Source organism: Musca autumnalis, unplaced genomic scaffold (assembly GCF_047663935.1).
Source record: "Musca autumnalis isolate F117 unplaced genomic scaffold, ASM4766393v1 scaffold_2, whole genome shotgun sequence".
Lineage (NCBI taxonomy): Eukaryota > Metazoa > Arthropoda > Insecta > Diptera > Muscidae > Musca > Musca autumnalis.
Genome location: NW_027411755.1, coordinates 10,502,430 through 10,523,170, shown reverse-complemented (window position 1 = coordinate 10,523,170; position 20,741 = coordinate 10,502,430). Strand labels below are relative to the sequence as shown.

The 20,741-nt window shown below is 33.4% G+C and overlaps 3 protein-coding genes and 1 long non-coding RNA gene across 6 annotated transcripts in view; 3 read left to right on the top strand and 1 right to left on the bottom strand.

Annotated features, from left to right (window-relative positions):
- Positions 1 to 6,193: 6,193 nt before the first annotated feature.
- Positions 6,194 to 7,698, bottom strand: mTTF (mitochondrial transcription termination factor). Its single transcript, XM_073966915.1, has 3 exons — positions 7,262 to 7,698; positions 6,777 to 7,209; positions 6,194 to 6,718 (listed from the first exon to the last, which is right to left on the bottom strand). Exons 1-3 carry the CDS (start codon positions 7,686 to 7,688, stop codon positions 6,310 to 6,312), a joined length of 1,269 nt encoding a protein of 422 aa, XP_073823016.1. The 5' UTR covers positions 7,689 to 7,698; the 3' UTR covers positions 6,194 to 6,309.
- A 252-nt stretch (positions 7,699 to 7,950) lies between these two features.
- On the top strand, positions 7,951 to 9,688 carry LOC141393623 (uncharacterized). Its single transcript, XR_012410146.1, has 3 exons — positions 7,951 to 8,091; positions 8,623 to 8,723; positions 8,787 to 9,688. It is a non-coding gene; the product is annotated as an uncharacterized lncRNA (long non-coding RNA).
- A 6,956-nt stretch (positions 9,689 to 16,644) lies between these two features.
- wb (wing blister) overlaps positions 16,645 to 20,741 on the top strand; it is a 404,943-nt gene continuing 400,846 nt past the window's right edge. For 2 of the 3 annotated variants that reach the window (XM_073966879.1, XM_073966883.1), the window contains exon 1: positions 16,645 to 16,778. The gene's annotated coding sequence lies outside the window, so the exon portion shown is untranslated. The remainder of the gene's footprint in view (positions 16,779 to 20,741) is intronic. The other variant, XM_073966880.1, reaches the window with a different exon arrangement.
- LOC141392128 (uncharacterized) lies at positions 17,002 to 18,773 on the top strand. The gene is made up of 2 exons (XM_073965081.1): positions 17,002 to 18,091; positions 18,151 to 18,773. The coding sequence occupies exons 1-2, from the start codon at positions 17,165 to 17,167 to the stop codon at positions 18,610 to 18,612; spliced, it is 1,389 nt and encodes a 462-aa protein (XP_073821182.1). The 5' UTR covers positions 17,002 to 17,164; the 3' UTR covers positions 18,613 to 18,773.

The window sequence follows — 20,741 nt, the reverse complement described above, 5'->3', positions numbered from 1 at the left end:
CCAGTAACCACCCAATTCGAAAGTCTTGGAAAGGCAATTGTCTCTTTACTGTATTACCAGTAACCAACCAATTCGATAGTCTTTGAAAGTCAATTGTCCCTTCATTGGGTAGTTTCGGTAGGCAGAAACTATAGCTAAAATTACTAGTAACTTGAAGTCAGATAAATGGGTAAATGCATATATGTATGCATTAGCCACACTTTATTTTATTGCATGGTGTGCAAAAATTTTACAAATGATAATATAATCTTGTATACTTATGGATATGACGGGTCCATCTTGATCCTTGATACTGGAACTAGAGCGTTACTACTTGATACAGCGGCTTATGTTTATTTGGTCCTTGGAATGTTTTTCTCGTGTGTCCTTCAGATCATACAAAAGTTCCTGAAATAAAATATGTATATGCAAGTATAATGAAATGACGCGATAATGTATAACGCCAAGATAGATATCAATACTTACCACAGATATATTATAAATATTCTTCTTAAATTGTTCATCCTTTCTATGCTTTAGCTCGTAACACGTTCTTTTTGGCATCTTCATTTTTTGCACAACAAACGCATCAAAATACGTTTTTTAATTATGAATAAACAATATGATAGAACATTTTTTATATTTTGTTTAAAATAAGAAATAATGTTGAAAAGAGATTACAAGAGAGAAACATTGCCGATTTCACAATCCATCGGTAGTCTATAAAATAGTCAATATATTACACGCCGCATTACCTATAACTAGTGAATTGACATGATAGACAAGGAATCCCATTTCCAGTTAAAAAAGCAGGCTATAGGCTATTTTGTGTGCCAGTTTTGTGTGTAAAGTAACTAGGATCAATAAGTAACTAATTACATAACTATGCCAAAGTAGACAATTTCTATTTATTGAACAACTGGGTTACTGCCAGTTGTATTTGTAAACAAAACAAGGAAATGTCTACAAATTATTGGAATTTAAAAAACTAATAATTTTTCACATTTTGTTGAATATTTTGGAAAACATGAATGAAAATTCGTTACATTTTCAATTTTTATGTTTCCACATTATTCCACTAAATGCATAAATTCTCGCAGAAAAGTTTGGGGTCGCTGGAAATTCATAGAAAAAGGAGAAGCTGTTTCAATGTGTTGTTTTAGAAATCAAAGAAGCACATGTTTATTAGGGCTTTATTTTTTTAAATTTTAACAAAATACCTCACATATTAACAAACGTTGTATCGCCTCTACAAGCGGGGATTTACTGCGCGGCTTATCGTTCGAACTTGGAGGAGGTTACATATCATTGATATGAAGAAGTCTTTCTGGGAAATGTTTTTTCCAAATGATATATTTTTTTTTTTCTCAAAAAATATATGTCCCCAATGTACATCGAAATAGAAATAAATGTATAAAATGTCATATGAAATTTGACACTAACGTTACAACCCAGTTCAGTCAGCTGTGTATTGCTGCTACCTTTTCTTATTTTACCATGTTTTGATGTTCTAAACTCGGATTTTATTTATATTATATTAGGTCTGTACGATAACTCAAAAGTTTGTACAAATTTGTACAAACTTTTACAAAATGCTGTTCGATAACAAACTTGTTCAGTAAAATAGAAATGAGAAGTACTTGCAAGTAGTTGCAAGAACTTGCAAATACTTTTTACTTGCGAAGTTATCGAACAGGCCTATTGTCATGAAGTTTATACTATGTTTACATTTACGAAATCCACTCGATTTCATCTGTCAATTCCTTTGTGTATACGTCAAATGAAAACTCATATGAAATCGATTGGATTTCATTTGACGTTTGAGCAATGGAATTGACAGTTGAAATCGATTTCGTAAATGTAAACATAGTAGGCCTGTACGATAACTCAAAAGTTTGTACAAATTTGTACAAACTTTTACAAAATGCTGTTCGATAACAAACTTGTCCAGTGAAAGATAACTGGGAGGTGTTGCAAGTACTTGCAAGAACTTACAAATACTTTTTACTTGCGAAGTTATCGAACAGGCCTATTATTAAATTAATTTGATGTTTTTAATAAAATAGACTAATCCTCTGAAGATGTCAACAAATATTGACGAAACGTCGGGAAGAATGGAATAAAGAGGAATTTTTATTTACAGTGAATTACAGTCAAAAGTATCCACTTCAGTTTCTTTCATTAAAACTGCGATTGCTCAGAATTGGTTAATGATAGCGGTTTCATTCCTTTTTATATTTTTACATTAGTGTCTTAACTTAAATATGTATAATAAAATAAAATTAACAAAATTTAGGTAAATTTAGATAAAAATTTCTACCTCACAATGAAAAGTATGCACTCTAAAAGTTTCATGAAGCAAAAATGATTTTTAGGGTTTCAGCCCTTGGTATGACATCCTTTGTTATCCTTTACAGCTTTTAGCCTTGCAGGAAGGATGGGGAAAAATTCAGATATCGTGCACCGAAAATTTAGTTCAATTTTTGCCAAAAAGGCTAAAAGCTGTAAAGGATAACAAAGGATGTCATACCAAGGGCTGAAGCCCTAAAAAATCCTTTTTGTTTCATGAGACTTTTAGAGTGGATACTTTTCACCATGGTAGAACAAATATAAGGTAAAGTAAATACTACAACAAATACAACTCAACAACAACCACATAGAAAATTCTTTTTGTTTGTAATGTTAGTGTCACCGGAAAATTTAAACAAAATAAGGAAATGTCTATATTTATTGGAATTTAAAAAACTAATAATTTTTCACATTTGGTTGAATATTTTGAAAAACATGAATGAAAATTCGTTACATTTTCAATTTTTATGTTTCCAAATCATTCCACTAAATGCATAAATTCTCGCAGAAAGTAGAATTCTAACAGAAATGTTTGGGGTCGCTGGAAATTCATAGAAAAAGGAGAAGCTGTTTCAATGTTTTGTTTTAGAAATCAAAGAAGCACATGTTTATTAGGGCTTTATTTTTTTAAATTTTAACAAAATACCTCACATATTAACAAACGTTGTATCGCCTCTACAAGCGGGGATTTACTGCGCGGTTTATCGTTTGAATTTGGAGGAGGTTACATATCATTGATATGAAGAAGTCTTTCTGGGAAATGGTTTTTTCCGAATGGTATATTTTTATTTTCTCAAAAAATATATGTATGTCCCTAATGTACATCGAAATAGAAATAAATGTATAAAATATCATATGAAATTTGACACTAACGTTACAACCCAGTTCAGTCAGCTGTGTATTCCTACCTTTTCTTATTCTACCATGCATTTCACCATAGGAAAATTAATGGCACAAACAATAGGGGGGTTCATTTGGATCAACAGGCATATCCAATACATCACTGGGATGTGTTGCGGAAGTATGGCAAAATTATTGGTCTTTTCCAGAACTGCAAGAATCTACTAATTTTTACTATTTTTTTCGATAACATAAAGGGCAATTTGTTATCGTAGTAAAAAGTAGTAGCTTCTTGCAGGTTCTGGAACACGCATAAAATGTTAAAGCTAATGGGTTTTGACCCGATAGTGCTGCCATGTCCCCCTGCATGTTCTAATCGCGCTAGAATTCAAAATATCCGCTATCGTCGAAATATTAGTGACTCTACTCGAATAATTTATGGTCTGTTCCAAACTGCAAGAATCTACTAATTTTTAATATTTTTTTTCGATAACATAAAGGAAAAATTTTTATCGTAGTAAAAAATTGTAGCTTCTTGCAGGTTCTGGAACAGAGCAAATGGAAAAAGTTTTATCGTAGTAAAAAATAGTAGCTTCTTGCAGGTTCTGGAGCAGAGAACATGTTTGTTTTTGTAACATTTCCAGACTCGATTTTTCACAATTTTCGAAAATATTAAATATTTAAGGGGTCGATCATCGATAACAATTATCGTTGAGTGGCGTTGCCAGTTGTAAAAATTGATCCACGTATGGCAACTCTCAACTGAAGTTGCGAATCTCAGTTGACGAAGCGGCTGTTTTTCAGCAACCACCAATTTTCAGTTGCAGTGAACATTTTTGAAGAAACAAGAAATAAAATAGAAGAAAAATAAACATTTTGTTAAAAATTATTGATTCTTTGCATCATTAATTAATTTTGTGTATCAATATGGTGAAAATAACGACAAAGAAACAGTTCGAAATATTAATTGATAAACTGAGTGAAAATCCAAACGTATCCCGAGGAGTTCGGGTTTTTGGTGAAACCAAAGCCACAGCGGATGAAGCGTGGAGGTCCATTTCGGACAGTTTATACAGCCATGGACCTCCAACACGAACATCTGAAGAGTAGCAGAGAGACTGGATTCACTTTAAAGCAAAGTTGAAAAAGAATATGGCTCAAAATAAAAGAAACTTCAACGCCACTGGTAATGGTCCATCACAAGAGTGAATTTATCGCCATATTAAAATATTCACCCTTATTACGGTTGGCGTTGTCGTAGGCGTTCAAGTGTCGTAGACGTAGTCGTAGGCGTTGTCGTAGTCAATAATTTTTGGTATTATGTAAAACTTTCGACTACGCCGGTTTTGTAATAGATTGCAAAAATACAGGGTGTTGAAGATTATTAACATTTTCGACTATTACACGCCACCCTGTTATAGAAAAGAAAACAAAAAATAGAGTCAGTTAAAATAAAAAAACAATTATTTATTAATAAACCATAAAAATGTTAAGGGTGGGTTATTTTATATCTGACGATGAGGATGAATATACTCCGAACGATTTAAACGTAAGACGAAAACAGTTACGACAAGAATCAAACATATTTTCCATGACTGATACTCAGTTGCTGTTGCTGAAATCCATTTCTGTGAGGGGTATTTGTGACTAGTGTGCAGGGATCCTGGTTCACTTGGACCTGTTGCTCATTTCCATGAGTGATACCTATGCTTACAGGGGTTATTGTGCGGGGATCCTGATTCACTACGATCTGCGGCTCTTCTGCATGAGACCTGCTTACGCTTTGGGGAGTAACTGTGCAGGGATCGTGGTTTTCTAAATCTTTATGGATTATACATGCTTCATACAGTTCTTCCTCAGTGATTGTTTCTCGAAGCGTTGAAGGCTGCTGGATTCCAATTGACTGATTGCCCGCGTTTACAATTGTATCCAATTGTAACAAGCTTAATGCTGCTTCTTCCGTGTCTGTTAGTATGTACTGCTTGAAGGATCCTCCACCTGTAGCACGACATTCCGTCTTATTGTGAACTAACTTCTTCCTTAACTTGAATTTGTAGTCAGCCCAGACTTTCATCCAACCCTCCTAAAATGTTGAGTTTCGTACTAATTTTATTCCACTCTTCTTTCACGCTAATTTTTTTTTATTCCATTGCTGTAACCTCTGGCCAAATTTGGATTGTTCTGCAAAATCTGGACCATTGTGTCAAACTGCTTTTTTGTGGTGACTTTTGTTCTAAAACATGTGCAATATTATAAAATTTATACGAATATATAATCTTTTTGTTATATAGACACATACCTTTTGTTTAAATCCATTTTATTTGTTCGTTTTTATTAACGTTTTAAGAAATTTGTCTGTTGTCGTCAACAAAATCTCTAACGACTAATTTCACAGCGTTTCTCGTAATAAAACGCCTCTCGTGGTAGCAAAATTGTAAAAGAATGGCATACAGAGTTGTAATATCTCGTATACGACATACATAATACCAATTAGTCGTTGCGAAAATGTCGTGTGCGACATACATAATACCAATTAGACGTTACGACACGTCAATTTGCAATTTTGGATACGACTACGCCAACCGTAATAAGGCTGATTGTCCAGAATAGACAAAAGAGTTACCCAAAGCGCAAATTATTTTTAAAATAGTTTTTTTTTGCGAATAGAGGTCACAAGTTTGAAAAAACACTGATCGATAACATGTTTATCGACCACCCAGTTGAGTTGACATTAGCCCTGTTCCAGAACTAAAAAGTTTTTACAATTTTTACCACTTTTACACATTTTGCGTTCCCGTACACAAAATTTATATGAAAATCGTTTACGACTTTTACAACTTTTACGACTTTTACCACTTTATAAAGTACGGGAACAGGCCAATTAATGGTACAACATTTCATCTCAGTCGCGCAGACAACTGACAACGCAACTCAAGTTTAGTGGCAATGCAAGATAGACCCATAAGTGTCAAACAGAACGTCGTGTTTCATTTTTATGGTCGGATTTTTCCCAAATAAATGTTCGTTTTTAACAGTGTTCAAAATTTGGTATTTAAATATATTTTCAACAAAGGGGTGTAATTAATGCAATAATAAATAACAAGTCTTCCAATTCCAATGAAGTCATATTATCAGTTACGTCTAGCTTTCATCCTTTATTTCGTTATGTGGAACACTTTTATTCGGATTATAGTGTTCGATCCATGAATTTAAAAATTTACTATATTCTCTTTTACTTTTGCACAATATAACCAAACTGGAGGGTCGACAGCCATGCGTTTTTAATTCCTCCATTCGTTGCTTTGTTGTTTCTAAGCTATGACATAAAATGCGTGGTACTTGGGCAATTTCGTGGCGTGTAAATTTCGCCTCATTTAGCAGATAATCAAGGACTTCTTTAATTTTTGTCATTCGCACCTTTTTCACCTGTGGATGTTTGTTCATAATACACATAGCTTCTTCTGCCGTAAATCCCAAACGATCACCAATATATTCTGCTGGAGTTCGGTCACCAAGGATCTCCAAATCATCTAAGGAAAGTTGCAGGGATCTATTGTAAAAAATAACATAAGATAACATAATTTTACTCCTTATTAAAAATACCTTACTTTTGTAATATCGATTCCGGACAACGAACCATCCATGGCATTATTTTATCCTTCTTGGCCGACATTGCCCTTTTGAGACGCATTTCCACTGATCGTGGTGCATAACGAAATGCCCACAGATCTTTTAGGATATTATTTGATTCAACATTGTATTTTAACATTAACTCCAAATTGGTTTTAAACATTTCCAAAGGCATTTCCAACACAAATAAGCGTTTGGCCAAAAACTTCGTTACCATCTTTGCCGGCACTTGCAATTTATCAGATATATAATAAACACGATTTCCATAGGTTACATGATCTGCTTCATTATTCATACTGCCGACCAAACGACGCAGGCGAGGTAGGTGTATTTTTAAAAAGGGCACAAAATCATTTATGTCGCGGAAACCACGTAGCGACTTAAGTAAGGAAAGCTTCTCCACCAAAGCTCCTGAAATAAGACGTCTGAAATTATGTTATTTCAAATCAAGTCCTTTACTTACCCTTATCCAGCGTTATAATCCATGGATATTCAAGAAATTGCCGCCTGGTAACTCCCTCTGCCATTAGAATATCAATAGTCAGAAGCAGGGATTTTTTGCGACAATTCTTGGAAACCATAGAATCTTCCATAATCTGTTGCATTTCTGTGTCACTTAAACGAAAGCGTGTACGCAAAGCTTCGACCAAAGCCTGTGATGATTGTGAACGTTCATATTCCGGTTTGTATGGGACAATATACTCTGCATCTCCTTCAGACGAAGATGGTTGTGTCTCTGTTTTATACAGCACCACTGAAGAAGATATGGAACGTTGAGCAGAGGTCAGTTTGTTTATACGAACAGCATTCCAACTACATTGATGAGGTTTTATTGGGAGGGGTGATAAAACCAAGGCTCTTTCAAAAGATATTAGGAAATTCCTCCACATTTTGATGGATTTACGGAATAACTAAGATTCTGGCAGATTCTCTGGTTGCGTGTTGTGTTACGAATGATCCATTCCACAATGACGTTGTTCTTCTTCTTCTTTTTGCCCGAAGTCGTTCACTTTTGTGAACAAGGAGTTCATCGAACGACACGAATAAGAAAGGAAAACAGATTGGCCGATAAAAATGAGTAGCCAAAACAAAATTGATCTAGTTGTTACGAGCGTGTCGTGTTACGAATGAGGGCATGGGAAAAGGCTCAATTCTGTTTCTATGAAAATGTGAAATGAAAACTTTTATAAAGGAGAAAACTGTCAAATGAAAAAAATTATAAAGGAAATATTTTTCATTTCAAATTTTCATAGAACAGGAATCCAGCCCCTGGTCCATGGTACAAAAATACAGGTAATGCGGGGCATACACTGTACTGCCAAACTTCACTGCCAAATGAACCCTTGTGTACGTGTGTGATTGAATAGTGTGTGGCATTACTTCAATCCATATTCCAAAAATGATGAATTTTCCTCCAAAACTCGATTTTGGGTTGAAGTTTTCCAATTTTTTAATTTCCTCACAAATAATATTTGTCGTTTTCAAAAATTATTTGTTGGTTACTTGGAAAATAAACAAAATTCATCGGATTGAAAGGGGTTCATTTACAAAATCAAAACTATTTTGATTTCAATCCTGCCAAAACTACTCCCAAATACATTGACAAAAACCTCAAAATTTACTAATACTATTACAAATGCTGTCCTGCATGCCCATAGTGTATGCCAGGCATAAAAGCAAGTCCCAGCTGATTAGGTTCACCCGTAATACTAGTGTCAAATACAATATAAAGTTTATGACGTTGTTCTTTTCGTTAATTGTCAATTAATATTTATATTTTTACTTTCTGATAAACAAATGTACGTGCGAACTTCGAATAAATAGATCCACAGGATGCAACTTTCGAATAGTTTAACAATCTGTAAGGATGGTGTAAGAGAACAAAAGGCCGTGTAAAATGGTGTGTCAGGCATTGGCGGATACAGGTCAGTGCTATATTTATTTAGGGTCAAGTGGGTATTTATGCACTTAAAAATATCTCATTGCAGAGAAGGATCTGATGGAAAACATTATGAATGAAATCTCAATATATTGGATGCACTATACGGAATAAGACAATTGCAGAGTATGGTTAAACTTATATTATGGAACCACAACGAACGAAGCAGATTTCTTCAAAATATCCCTAGTAGGTCCCTCTTGCTAAGGAAGAGTTATCAGAACAGCAGTTTCGTCTCAAGTATTGCTGTGGTTGGCATCACGAAACCAGTCCTATGTGGTTGTTGTTTTTAGCTACACAAAACGTCAAGCGATGGATTAAACAGAACCTAAACCCACGTTCAGATTTCGTAAATCTGAACATACTATAAGGCACGTTGAAACTCTCCTTTCGTTACACCTGTAGGATGAAAATAATGAACCCATTTTGCATCTATGAACTCAGCCAACAATTTTTGGGGATAATGTCCAAACACACTGATTTTATTTAAAACATATGTACATACATAGAACAAAATATATTTTATATATCGAATTGAGATGTTTCATTTGTTTATGCCGTATAAGGGAGTCAGAAATAGAGATGTTTGCTTTTCCTGGCAACATCGGCTGCATTTCCTATTACAGCAGGTATATAGTTTTCTGCCGTACTGCATCACCATCGGCTTTTTTGCTTTGTTTCTAGCAGTGGTTATTCACTAATATTGATAAATATCATTCTGAATCGTGGATTTCATATTTTCTTCGCATATAATATGTTTGGATTTGGTTAATTGAAAATTGTGATTCAATGTGCCCCATCTGAAATTAACCATAAATTATTAGTAATTCTGGATATTTAGATGCAGTGATACTTACCTCTGTCAACATTTTTAAGAAAAGTAACACGCGGAATTATTATTGATGTTACTTTAAATAGTTTTTAATTCATTTATTAAATTTACATATACAGTTTGTCAAGTAATTGTTTTCGAAACAAGAAAACTAATATTTTTCTGTATTAATTTATGAAAAATGACTGATAATTGGGATAAAAATGTCGGGTTTTTTGCAAAAAATAGTTGGTAGACTTATTAAAGACAAGATAGGATGTATAAATAAAAAATTGACCCGCGTAGTCAAAAAAAAAAAAAAAATAACGAAAACCCATAACTACATATAATTCAAGCTGTCAAATAAATGTTTTCAAAATTTAATGGAGGTTCCAAAATAACCCATATTTTTGGTAAATTCTTGAAAATCATGACATTTTATGAATGTTATTCATAAAAGGGGTTAACAACTAACAAGTCTCAACAATATTAGGCATAAAATATGCCTACTAGGAGGATTACCATATGGACCAAGGAAGTACCAGGTCATATTACATGTAAACAGGGTCCTATAGGTCTTAAACCGGGAATATCTGAAAACTAAGACGTTTTATGAGTTTTTTAGTTCAAGAGGATGGACTGCCATCAATTACAATAAATATTACCTACAGGATAATTAGATCAGAAGGGTTGCCAGATCGACTAAAAAGGTACCAGGTTATATAAACAGTGAACGAGGCCACCTGGGCCCCGGAACAGGGCACCGAAGTTTGTTTTTTACTTAAAATTAATTAAAAGATAATGACATTTCACTAAACAATCAGAAATATCGCAGTAGGAGATCAATATTGCTTAGAAATGTATGGGGTAAAGGTTTCGACAATTTTCAGAAATGCATACTTCGACATATTGGACACATTTCGCGGACTCTGCACTACTACTGTAGTACATTTTTAAGGGAAAAATTATGTTGATGGGTAAATAATGCTTCAGTGTTAGCATGGAAGCAAAAAAACTTTGAGAATTCCTCTGAACTCGCTATAAACAATTGAAATCGGAGGTCTATTAAAAATCAGCATAGACTGACAATATCTTATATATGCATTTCTAAGCGATTTTTGTACTTTTATGTCGTATTTTGGTTTATGTTGGATAATTCCCTTATCCCTTTATTCAATTTGAGTTAAATAAACAAATTTTAGGCCCTGGTTATGGATCCAGGTGGCCTCGTTTACCGTTTATATAACCTGACACCTTTTAGTAGATCTGGCAACCCCACTGATCTAATTATTCTGAAGGTAATATTTATTGTAATTGATGGCAGTCCATCCTGGTGAATTAAAAAAACTCATAAAACGCCTTAGTTTTCAGATATTCCCGGTGTAAGACTTATTGGACCCTGTTTACATGTAATATGACCTGGTACTCCCTTTGTCCATATGGTAACCCTCCTAGTAGGGATATTTTATGCCTAAAATTGTTGAGACTTGTTAGTAGTTAATTCTTTTTAAGAATAGCATTCATAAAATGTCATGATTTTTAAGAATTTACCAAAAATATGGGTTATTTTGGAACCTCCATTAAATTTTGAAAACATTTATTTGACAGCTTGAATTATATGTAGTTATGGGTTTTCGTTATTTTTTGTTGGACTACGCGGGTCAATTTTTTATTTATACATCCTATCTTGTCTTTAATAAGTCTACCAACTATTTTTTGCAAAAAACCCGATATTTGTATCCCAATTATCAGTCATTTTTCATAAATTAATACAGAAAAATATTAGTTTTCTTGTTTCGAAAACAATTACTTGACAAACTGTATTTGTATTTATTTAAAACACTTGCTCTGTTCCAGAACCTGCAAGAAGCTACTATTTTTTACTACGATAACATTTTTTCCTTTATGTTATCGGAAAATATAGTAAAAATTAGTAGATTCTTGCAGTACTGGAACAGACCAAATATTTATGAGACTTCAAAGCACATTGACATTTTATATTTTTGTTTACAATTTTCAAAAATGAAGTTGACACTAGTATTGCGTACAACAACAAATTTCTATGTGGTTGTTGTATCGATTGTTGTACAACAACACTTGCTTTTACCTGTAATAATTGTACCATGCCCCTGGTCTAATTGCCAGTTCTCTATTGTGAATGGTACTGCTCATGGCACAATAATATATGGTCTGTTCCTTTACTTTTAAAAGTGGTAAAACCGGCAAATGTAGCAAAAGTTGTAATCTGCTTCCATATGAATTGCATGGTGTCTGAAGTAAAGGAACGCTTTTCGAGTAAAAAGTTGTAAAACTTGAAGATTCTTGCACGTAAGGGAACAGAGCTATAGGCACACCGGGAAAAACAGCTGATTATCACACTAGTTGTCAAAATACATTATTGTGAATAAAATCACATACAAAATGTAAACAAGCAATTCACAGCAATGCGTTATTGTGAACAATTTTGAAGTTTGGTATGATTTGATCATGGTGGCATAACACTTGGCCTGTTCCCGTACTTTATAAAGTGGTAAAAGTCGTAAAACTTGTAAAAGTCGTAAGCGATTTTCATATAAATTTTGTGTACGGGAACGCAAAATGTGTAAAAGTGGTAAAAATTGTAAAAACTTTTTAGTTCTGGAACAGAGCTAAACAAAGTAGCTTTACGAAATCCACTCGATTTCAACTGCCAATTCCATTGCTCAAACGTCAAATTAAATCCACTCGATTTCAGATGAGTTTTCATTTGACGTATACGCAAAGGAGTTGACAGTTGAAATCAAGCGGATTTCGTAAATGTAAACATAGTCTAAGAAGGTGTTACATCAAATCATGATGAAATTATAAGGTGGCCAGCTGATTGGTTTCAATCTGTCAAATTGTTTGTTATTGTGAATTAATTGTATGAAAAAGTATACAAACATTTTGACAGCTTGAAGAATTTTCGGTCAAATCAGAGTTGTATTTGTGCTCTACGTGACCTGTTAAATAGATCTTGCATCAAATCATGTCAAACGTCAAATTTGCTCACAATAGCTTTGTTCCTTTACTTTTTTAATGGTAAGGGTGGTAAAAGAGAAAAATGTCAAAATTGCTCTCTCATGAACATTTTTACCAGAAAAGTAAAGGAACGGAAAAATGGTAGATGTGGCAGCAATGTCAAAAAGAAACATAAAAAATCAATTTTCGTCTTTTATTTCACTGTTTTTCATTTAGTCTTGTCAGCGTTCGACTCAAAAGTCGAAAAATCAGTTCTGCCATTTTTTACCTGCAGAAATTTTGCTGGTAGCCTGTGGTAGAAGAGAAAGCCATTTTCGCTCTCTCTCCACTCTCAAGGCCTGCGTACATAAGCTGCTTTGCCTGATTGCCTTGCTTTGCTGCTTCAATAAAAAAATAAAAGAACAAAGAAGGCCGACCCAATTTCCAACTGATGGCAACCCAGTTCGAAATTTCGTCTTTATTCTATTATTTTTATTACGTCAGAAATGAAGCAGGTAAGCAAGGCAATCAGGCAAAGCAGCTTATGTACGCAGGCCTTCACTCTTTTAAAAATTGCTTCCAGTTTTGCCACTTTTCGGGGTTAAGGAACGCTTTGCAGGTTAAAAATGGTAACAAATGGCAAAAATGGTAACCTCAGGTAAGTAAAGGAACACTGCTAGTAATGCATTACTGTGGATTGCTTGTTTACCATGGTGGAATAATAGTTCATTTAGACTAGCCATAAATCCTCGACTGGATTTAATAAATCCAGTGCAAATCTCTTTGCATTTAGATATACATTTTGGAGGATTTAAGTGGCAGTCAGCTGATGTTCGTTCATAGCAAAATTACCAAGGTAGATGCATCAGCCCATCTGATCGAATTTGAAACGTCAACAGAATTTTTTGTAAATTGAATTCGTCTCAAAAAACATACGTCAAGTTACAAATTTATTGTTTAGTACTGAAAATGTTAGCACATTATGCTACTAATGCTAACTAACGAGCAAATAAAGAATTATTTTATTATTTATTTTATTTTATTTTATTATTTATTATTTATATAAAATAAATAACGAATTATTTTATCATTTAGGCATCGTAAATATTAGTCTTGGTTGATTAAAATCAACTTTGTACATCAAAACAAATTTACTTTTTTCGCCTTGTTTACAAATTTTTACATTTTAAATTATTTTTAATGTAGCAATTCACCGATGCATCTACCTTGTTTCTTGTGCCAGCTTGCAACTTTTTGTATTTTCCAGCAACATGTTGCAAAAAACAGAGTTGTATACGAGGATTTATGCCAGATTTAAAACAAATCCACTCAATAGGAGGATTTATTTTTGTATGGGAAATCTGGTAGATTTTGGCTGGATTTAGCAAATAAAACCTGATAATGGGCTAAATCCGGCTAATGATGCCATATCTAAATGACCTATAAGGTGTTAGATCAAATCATGTCAAACGTCAAATTTGCTCACAATAATGCATTACTGTGAATTGCTTGTTTACATTTTGTATGTGATTTTATTCACAATAACGTATTTTGACAACTGGTACATGGTGGAATAAGAAGGTGTTACATCGATAACAATAATCGGGCCATTTACCACACCAAACATCAAAATAACTCATTACTGTGAATTGCTTGTTTACCTTTTGAATGTAATTTTATTCACAATAAAACTAATGTGATAATATGCTGTTTTTGCCGTTGTACCTGTATTATTGTGCCATGAACTGGTATGAAGATCAGCTGTTTTTGGCGCTACACCTTATTATTACAATAATGCATTTTGACAACTAGTGTGATAATCAGCTGTTTTTCCCGTTGTACCTGTATCATTGTGCCATGGATTGTTACATCAAATCCACCTTATTCCACCATGGTACTGGTCATGGACTAAACTCAAATCGTATTTAGCACAACTTCTGGCGTAAAACTGACAAATCAGCGTCATAAAATATGCTATACAAAAACAAATCTTGAAATTGGCAGCGAAGAACGGAGAGATCACATAAAAACATTTACGTCAGAAATGTTGTGGCCCTTTTCCACCAATCACAAGCAGTCATTTTGAATTTAATTTAAAGACATATTCCGGAATATCTTTTAACTCAGTTTAAGACGCAATCAAAATGCAGCCATTACAAAATAAAATTAATTTTGTTGTTTAAAAATAATAAAATTAAAAGCATTATTACATTAACACGAATTATAAAAATCAAACTGTATTTTAGGATGCAAACTTTTTGCTGGGTTGTTATTAACGATTCACAATAGTATAATCATATCACCTGGTTGTACTAGGAGAGTGGAGAGTGTGAAGAGAAAAAACAGCAGTTGTCTAGAGTTGGGCAATCTAGTTCACTGAACGGTTCGATCTTTCTCGTTCCTTTTATCAAAAGGAACTAGTTCCTTAATATCGTTCCTTCGTTTCATATAGTTCCTTCGTTCGTTTGACATTTAACTCAAATGTTCTTTTTATTTAAATCGCTCCTTTGGATGAATCGTTCGTTCAAATATCATTTTGCGTAAAACTCCGCCGTTCTTTTAATGTTAAACAAATAAAAACACATTTTTATATTTTTTTATTTTATAGAATTTTGCGCGCTTTATTAAAAACTAGTAACAAATATTTGTAAATTTTTGTAATTGATGGAGAGAAGTTTTCACCTCATTATTAAAGGTATAATATTAATGATATGTGAGGCAATTTATGATCTGCTCCCAGCTCTTTAAGTTTTCTTACTCCTTTGCCATTTTACAATCTTTGCATTTTTTATGGGAGCACACACTTTTTATGTTGAAAATCTATTATATTTTCCTACACATGTCGTAGTTAAACGCAAAAACCTTCACATACACACAAACACACGCATCGTCAATAACAAACAAAATAGAAACAGAATAGAAAAGAAATTCATACGTTCTTTTCTTTTCTATTCTGTTTCTATTTTGTTTGTTATTGACGATGCGTGTGTTTGTGTGTATGTGAAGCGTTGAACAAATAGAACGAGATGAGCGAATAGAACGAGATGGTCAAAAGGAACGAGATGAACGAAAGGAACTATATAAACGAACGGGTCGGATATCGTTCCGATCGTTCCTGTCTCGGAATAGTTCCAATGAACTAGTTCGTTCCGGTACTACACAACTCTACAGTTGTCATTTTCAAGACAGACAACCCGCCTTTTTAGTTGTTGTGATAGAACGTTTTCACACGATAAGGTTTGCCTGCTCAAAAACGTGGTTTCCGTTTTGACTCTCATTCGTAATTTTCACATCTAGTGTTGCGTTTTTGAAGTCATTTTATACAAGCGTACTTTTTGAACAAAAAGAAGTACGGTTTTACATAAATGTACCAAAAAGGTTTATGTGAGTATTGTCACTTCTTACAGCATTTAACACAAAAATGAGTATTTGTTTACATTTTTTTTCTTACACATTTCGCACACACACATTCTTAATTTTATAAAAATATGTGAGGAAACAGTAATTACTATACCATGATCAGATTTACATTAGGCAATTTTTCTTGATGGATTTTTTCGTCCCCTTTTATACAAACAATTCTGTTCTAACATTTTTCTTTCAAAACATTTAAAATAATCTCAATTACGAAAACTATAAAAGAAATTAATTAAAAATCATAACATCTTCTTGAAGTAATGTTTGTATAATACAAATTAAATAAAAAGTATTTCTTGAACGAATTTATCAAAAAAGTACTTTATGTACGTTTTCGTTCACTTACTTCCACATTTTGTTTCAACACTGACACAATTTACGAATGAGAACCAAAACGGACAACGCATTTTTGAGCAGGCAAACCTTATCGTGTGAAAACGTTCATAGACTTCTTGCTTGTTTGAAGTATTCATTGTTTTCTAATTGGCTAAAGGAACAAAATAGTGATAGACTTCTTGCTTGTTTGAAGTATTCATTGTTTTCTAATTGGCTAAAGGAAAAAAATAGTCCAACAAATCCATAAAATAAAAGTGAATAATGGATCATAATTTAAATCTTTGATGTTGTATATTGTGAATAAATAAAATAAAAATAAAATTTCAATAAATATAAAAATCAACGTGAATTTGTTGTTGTTATGAATCTCTGTTGCAAATATAAAATTGTCAAAATAGTATTCTACGTGGTGAAAATGAAATAAAAAATTGAGTGTGATATGTTATGATATCAATGATATCAACATCAACTGCATCAAGCAAGATTGAACATGCCTAGGTAAGTAAAAAATAAAACAAAATAAAAACTGGTATTGATGGTTGATAAACAACTCGCTTTTTAACTCGCTTCCCCTCTCAACATAATTTACAAGTGTTATTTGATATTTATGTAGCATATTTTATGGCGCCAACTGTGATGATAAGAACTATTCACAATAGTATACAGACATTCGATCAGCTGACTATCAACTTTCCTATATCTTCTCATTCGTATCCCGTCATTCGTATCGTATAGTTCGTATTGTGATTGCCGTTTTACCGGTTTTTTTTCATTTGTTTTCTCCAAAGTAAACTAAACTCTTCATTTAATTCTGTTGTATGAGAAAAAAGAGACTCGAATAAATAATACTAATCATTCTATTCTTGCAAGTCGACTTGGAAGAAATGGCACAAGAATTGTGTTCTCCTCTGCACTGCAACGTTTGCTTAATGTTGCAAGCCCATCAAGAAGTAGGTGTACTCGATGATGGCGAGTCTGCAAAATCATGCCAACTGCTAAACTGTTCCGGTTGTCAAATGGTTCGTTATTGCAACAGACAACACCAAAAACTCGATTGGGCAATACATCGTGAATTTTGTCAAGCCATACAGGCTATCAAGAAGACGTTAAATATCTCACATCCATTAAGAGTATCTGGTACAAATCCCAAAAACAAGGAGGATATGGAAAAGACAATAATTCAACTTAAATACTTGCTACGAAATGCATTGGAACGAACAATGCAGTATCATGAAGAGGAGTTAACTTCCTTCCCTATCTACTGTCCCATTTGCTTTAGCTTCAAAAACCTGAATGTTGTCTGTTCCGACTGTCAAAATCAAGTCTATTGTTCAGAGGAACACTTGATGCAGCATCGAGAGGGACATTCTAAGGTGTGTGCTTCTCTGCAGTTATATTACACACCCTATAAAACAATTATGGCCAAAGAGTTACAGTTACAGCTAAAAGATAAAGTGGGAAATATGAAGAACATGGATTTAGTTGCAATGTTTGAGAAAGCTTTTGACTGCAAAGTTCCTCAAGATCCTACCAAATCTCTACAAGACTATCAACTGTTTTCATATGCTGCAGATTTCAGTTGCATTGCCACTATTTGTTATACCTTGAGCCATATGAATGTGGCGGCCTGCCATGATACGTACATGAACATTTTTATTATTGGAGCCACATTTGAAGCTGTACTTTGGTTTAGAGAAATCCATTGCAAGTTCTTTTTCCAGCAATTTGAACAGATAACAAATTTAGAATTGCATTTTATTGGACCCGAAATGGTGGAGCCACATGAAAACAGTTTGGAATTTGAATTTTTGGTAAATATTGCCCACATTATCGCATTATAGTTATTATTAATTTAAATAATTTCTTTAAGGGCAAATTGCGTAAAGTACAATTCCACTGTTTTAAGGGCCTGTTCCAAGACTATTGCCGTTTGTGGAAAATAAATCCCATTTTAATGGTTGCCTTTAATTGTGGTTTTTCGGAATTCTCGCGTCGCTACAATTGTCTTCCACATTTCCAAAGCAACAATAGTGAACCATTAAATTCCCAACAGCAGGATACTTGGTCTGGTGCCATTGGTGAAATGTTACCCTATGATTGTCCCATAATGTTTACATCATTCACCAAACAAGAGTCGCAATTCGATTTTGCCGCATTTGAGACTGCTGCAAAAAGTCTACAAATGAAAATCGAAATTGAACGTGTATTTAAGGTGTCAAAGAATCCTTATCGTGATCTGCGTCCTTTGCGGCAGTGGTACTTTGGAGATGATGAATCGATTTACTATCGTAATGGTTATCTACAAGTTATAAAGACAAATAGATTTTCCTAAATCCATAGAGAGGATTTGACTGTACATTTTAAATGAAGTAACTTTAAGTTTGTTATTTCATCACGACTGAAGTTTGTTAAGTTTCGTTTTTGTACCTTGAAGTATTTTTTATATTAAAGTTTTTTTTTAATAATATATGTATGTATTAAAACATATATACCAATCTGAAGGTGTTATTATTGGTTTCATAAGGCGTGTTTATAAAAATCTATCAATGCCCTAATGGCTTTATACCCTTGAATTTTTAAAGAAATTAGTCATGGCTCCAATGAAGACAAAACGTGGATTTTTAAAGAATATTTTTTCAAGGGCCATCAGACCAATAAACGTGGATTTTGAAAGAATATTTTTAGGTCGACATCCAGACCAATAAACGTGGTTTTTTAAAGAAAATGTTTGGCTGGACATCCTTACCAATAAATTTTTAGCTCGACATCCAGACCAATAAACATGGATTTTTAAAGAATATTTTTGGCTGGACATCGAGACCAATAAACGTGTATTTTTAAAGAATATTTTTTCGACCATCATCAGACCAATAAACGTGGATTTTTAAAGAGTATTTTTTCGACCATCATCAGACCAATGAACGTGGATTTTTAAAGAATATTTTTCGAGGACCATCAGACCAATAAACGTGGATTTTTAAAGAATATTTTTCGAGGACCATCAGACCAATAAACGTGGATTTTTAAAGAATATTTTTCGAGGACCATCAGACCAATAAACGTGGATTTTTAAAGAATATTTTTCGAGGACCATCAGACCAATAAACGTGGATTTTTAAAGAATATTTTTCGAGGACCATCAGACCAATAAACGTGGATTTTTAAAGAATATTTTTCGAGGACCATCAGACCAATAAACGTGGATTTTTAAAGAATATTTTTCGAGGACCATCAGACCAATAAACGTGGATTTTTAAAGAATATCTTTCGAGGACCATCAGACCAATAAACGTGGATTTTTAAAGAATATTTTTCGAGGACCATCAGACCAATAAACGTGGATTTTTAAAGAATATTTTTCGAGGACCATCAGACCAATAAACGTTTATTTTTAAAGAATATTTTTCGAGGACCATCAGACCAATAAACGTGGATTTTTAAAGAATATTTTTCGAGGACCATCAGACCAATAAACGTGGATTTTTAAAGAATATTTTTCGAGGACCATCAGACCAATAAACGTGGATTTTTAAAGAATATTTTTCGAGGACCATCAGACCAATAAACGTGGATTTTTAAAGAATATTTTTCGAGGACCATCAGACCAATAAACGTGGATTTTTAAAGAATATTTTTCGAGGACCATCAGACCAACAAACGTGGATTTTTAAAAAATATTTTTCGAGGACCATCAGACCAATAAACGTGGATTTTTAAAGAATATTTTTCGAGGACCATCAGACCAATAAACGTGGATTTTTAAAAAATATTTTTCGAGGATTTTTAAAGAATATTTTTCGAGGACCATCAGACCAATAAACGTGGATTTTTAAAGAATATTTTTCGAGGACCATCAGACCAATAAACGTGGATTTTTAAAGAATATTTTTCGAGGACCATCAGACCAATAAACGTGGATTTTTAAAGAATATTTTTCGAGGACCATCAGACCAATAAACGTGGATTTTTAAAGAATATTTTTCGAGGACCATCAGACCAATAAACGTGGATTTTTAAAGAATATTTTTCGAGGACCATCAGACCAATAAACGTGGATTTTTAAAGAATATTTTTCGAGGACCATCAGACCAATAAACGTGGATTTTTAAAGAATATTTTTCGAGGACCATCAGACCAATAAACGTGGATTTTTAAAGAATATTTTTCGAGGACCATCAGACCAATAAACGTGGATTTTTAAAGAATATTTTTCGAGGACCATCAGACCAATAAACGTGGATTTTTAAAGAATATTTTTCGAGGACCATCAGACCAATAAACGTGGATTTTTAAAGAATATTTTTCGAGGACCATCAGACCAATAAACGTGGATTTTTAAAGAATATTTTTCGAGGACCATCAGACCAATAAACGTGGATTTTTAAAGAATATTTTTCGAGGACCATCAGACCAATAAACGTGGATTTTTAAAGAATATTTTTCGAGGACCATCAGACCAAT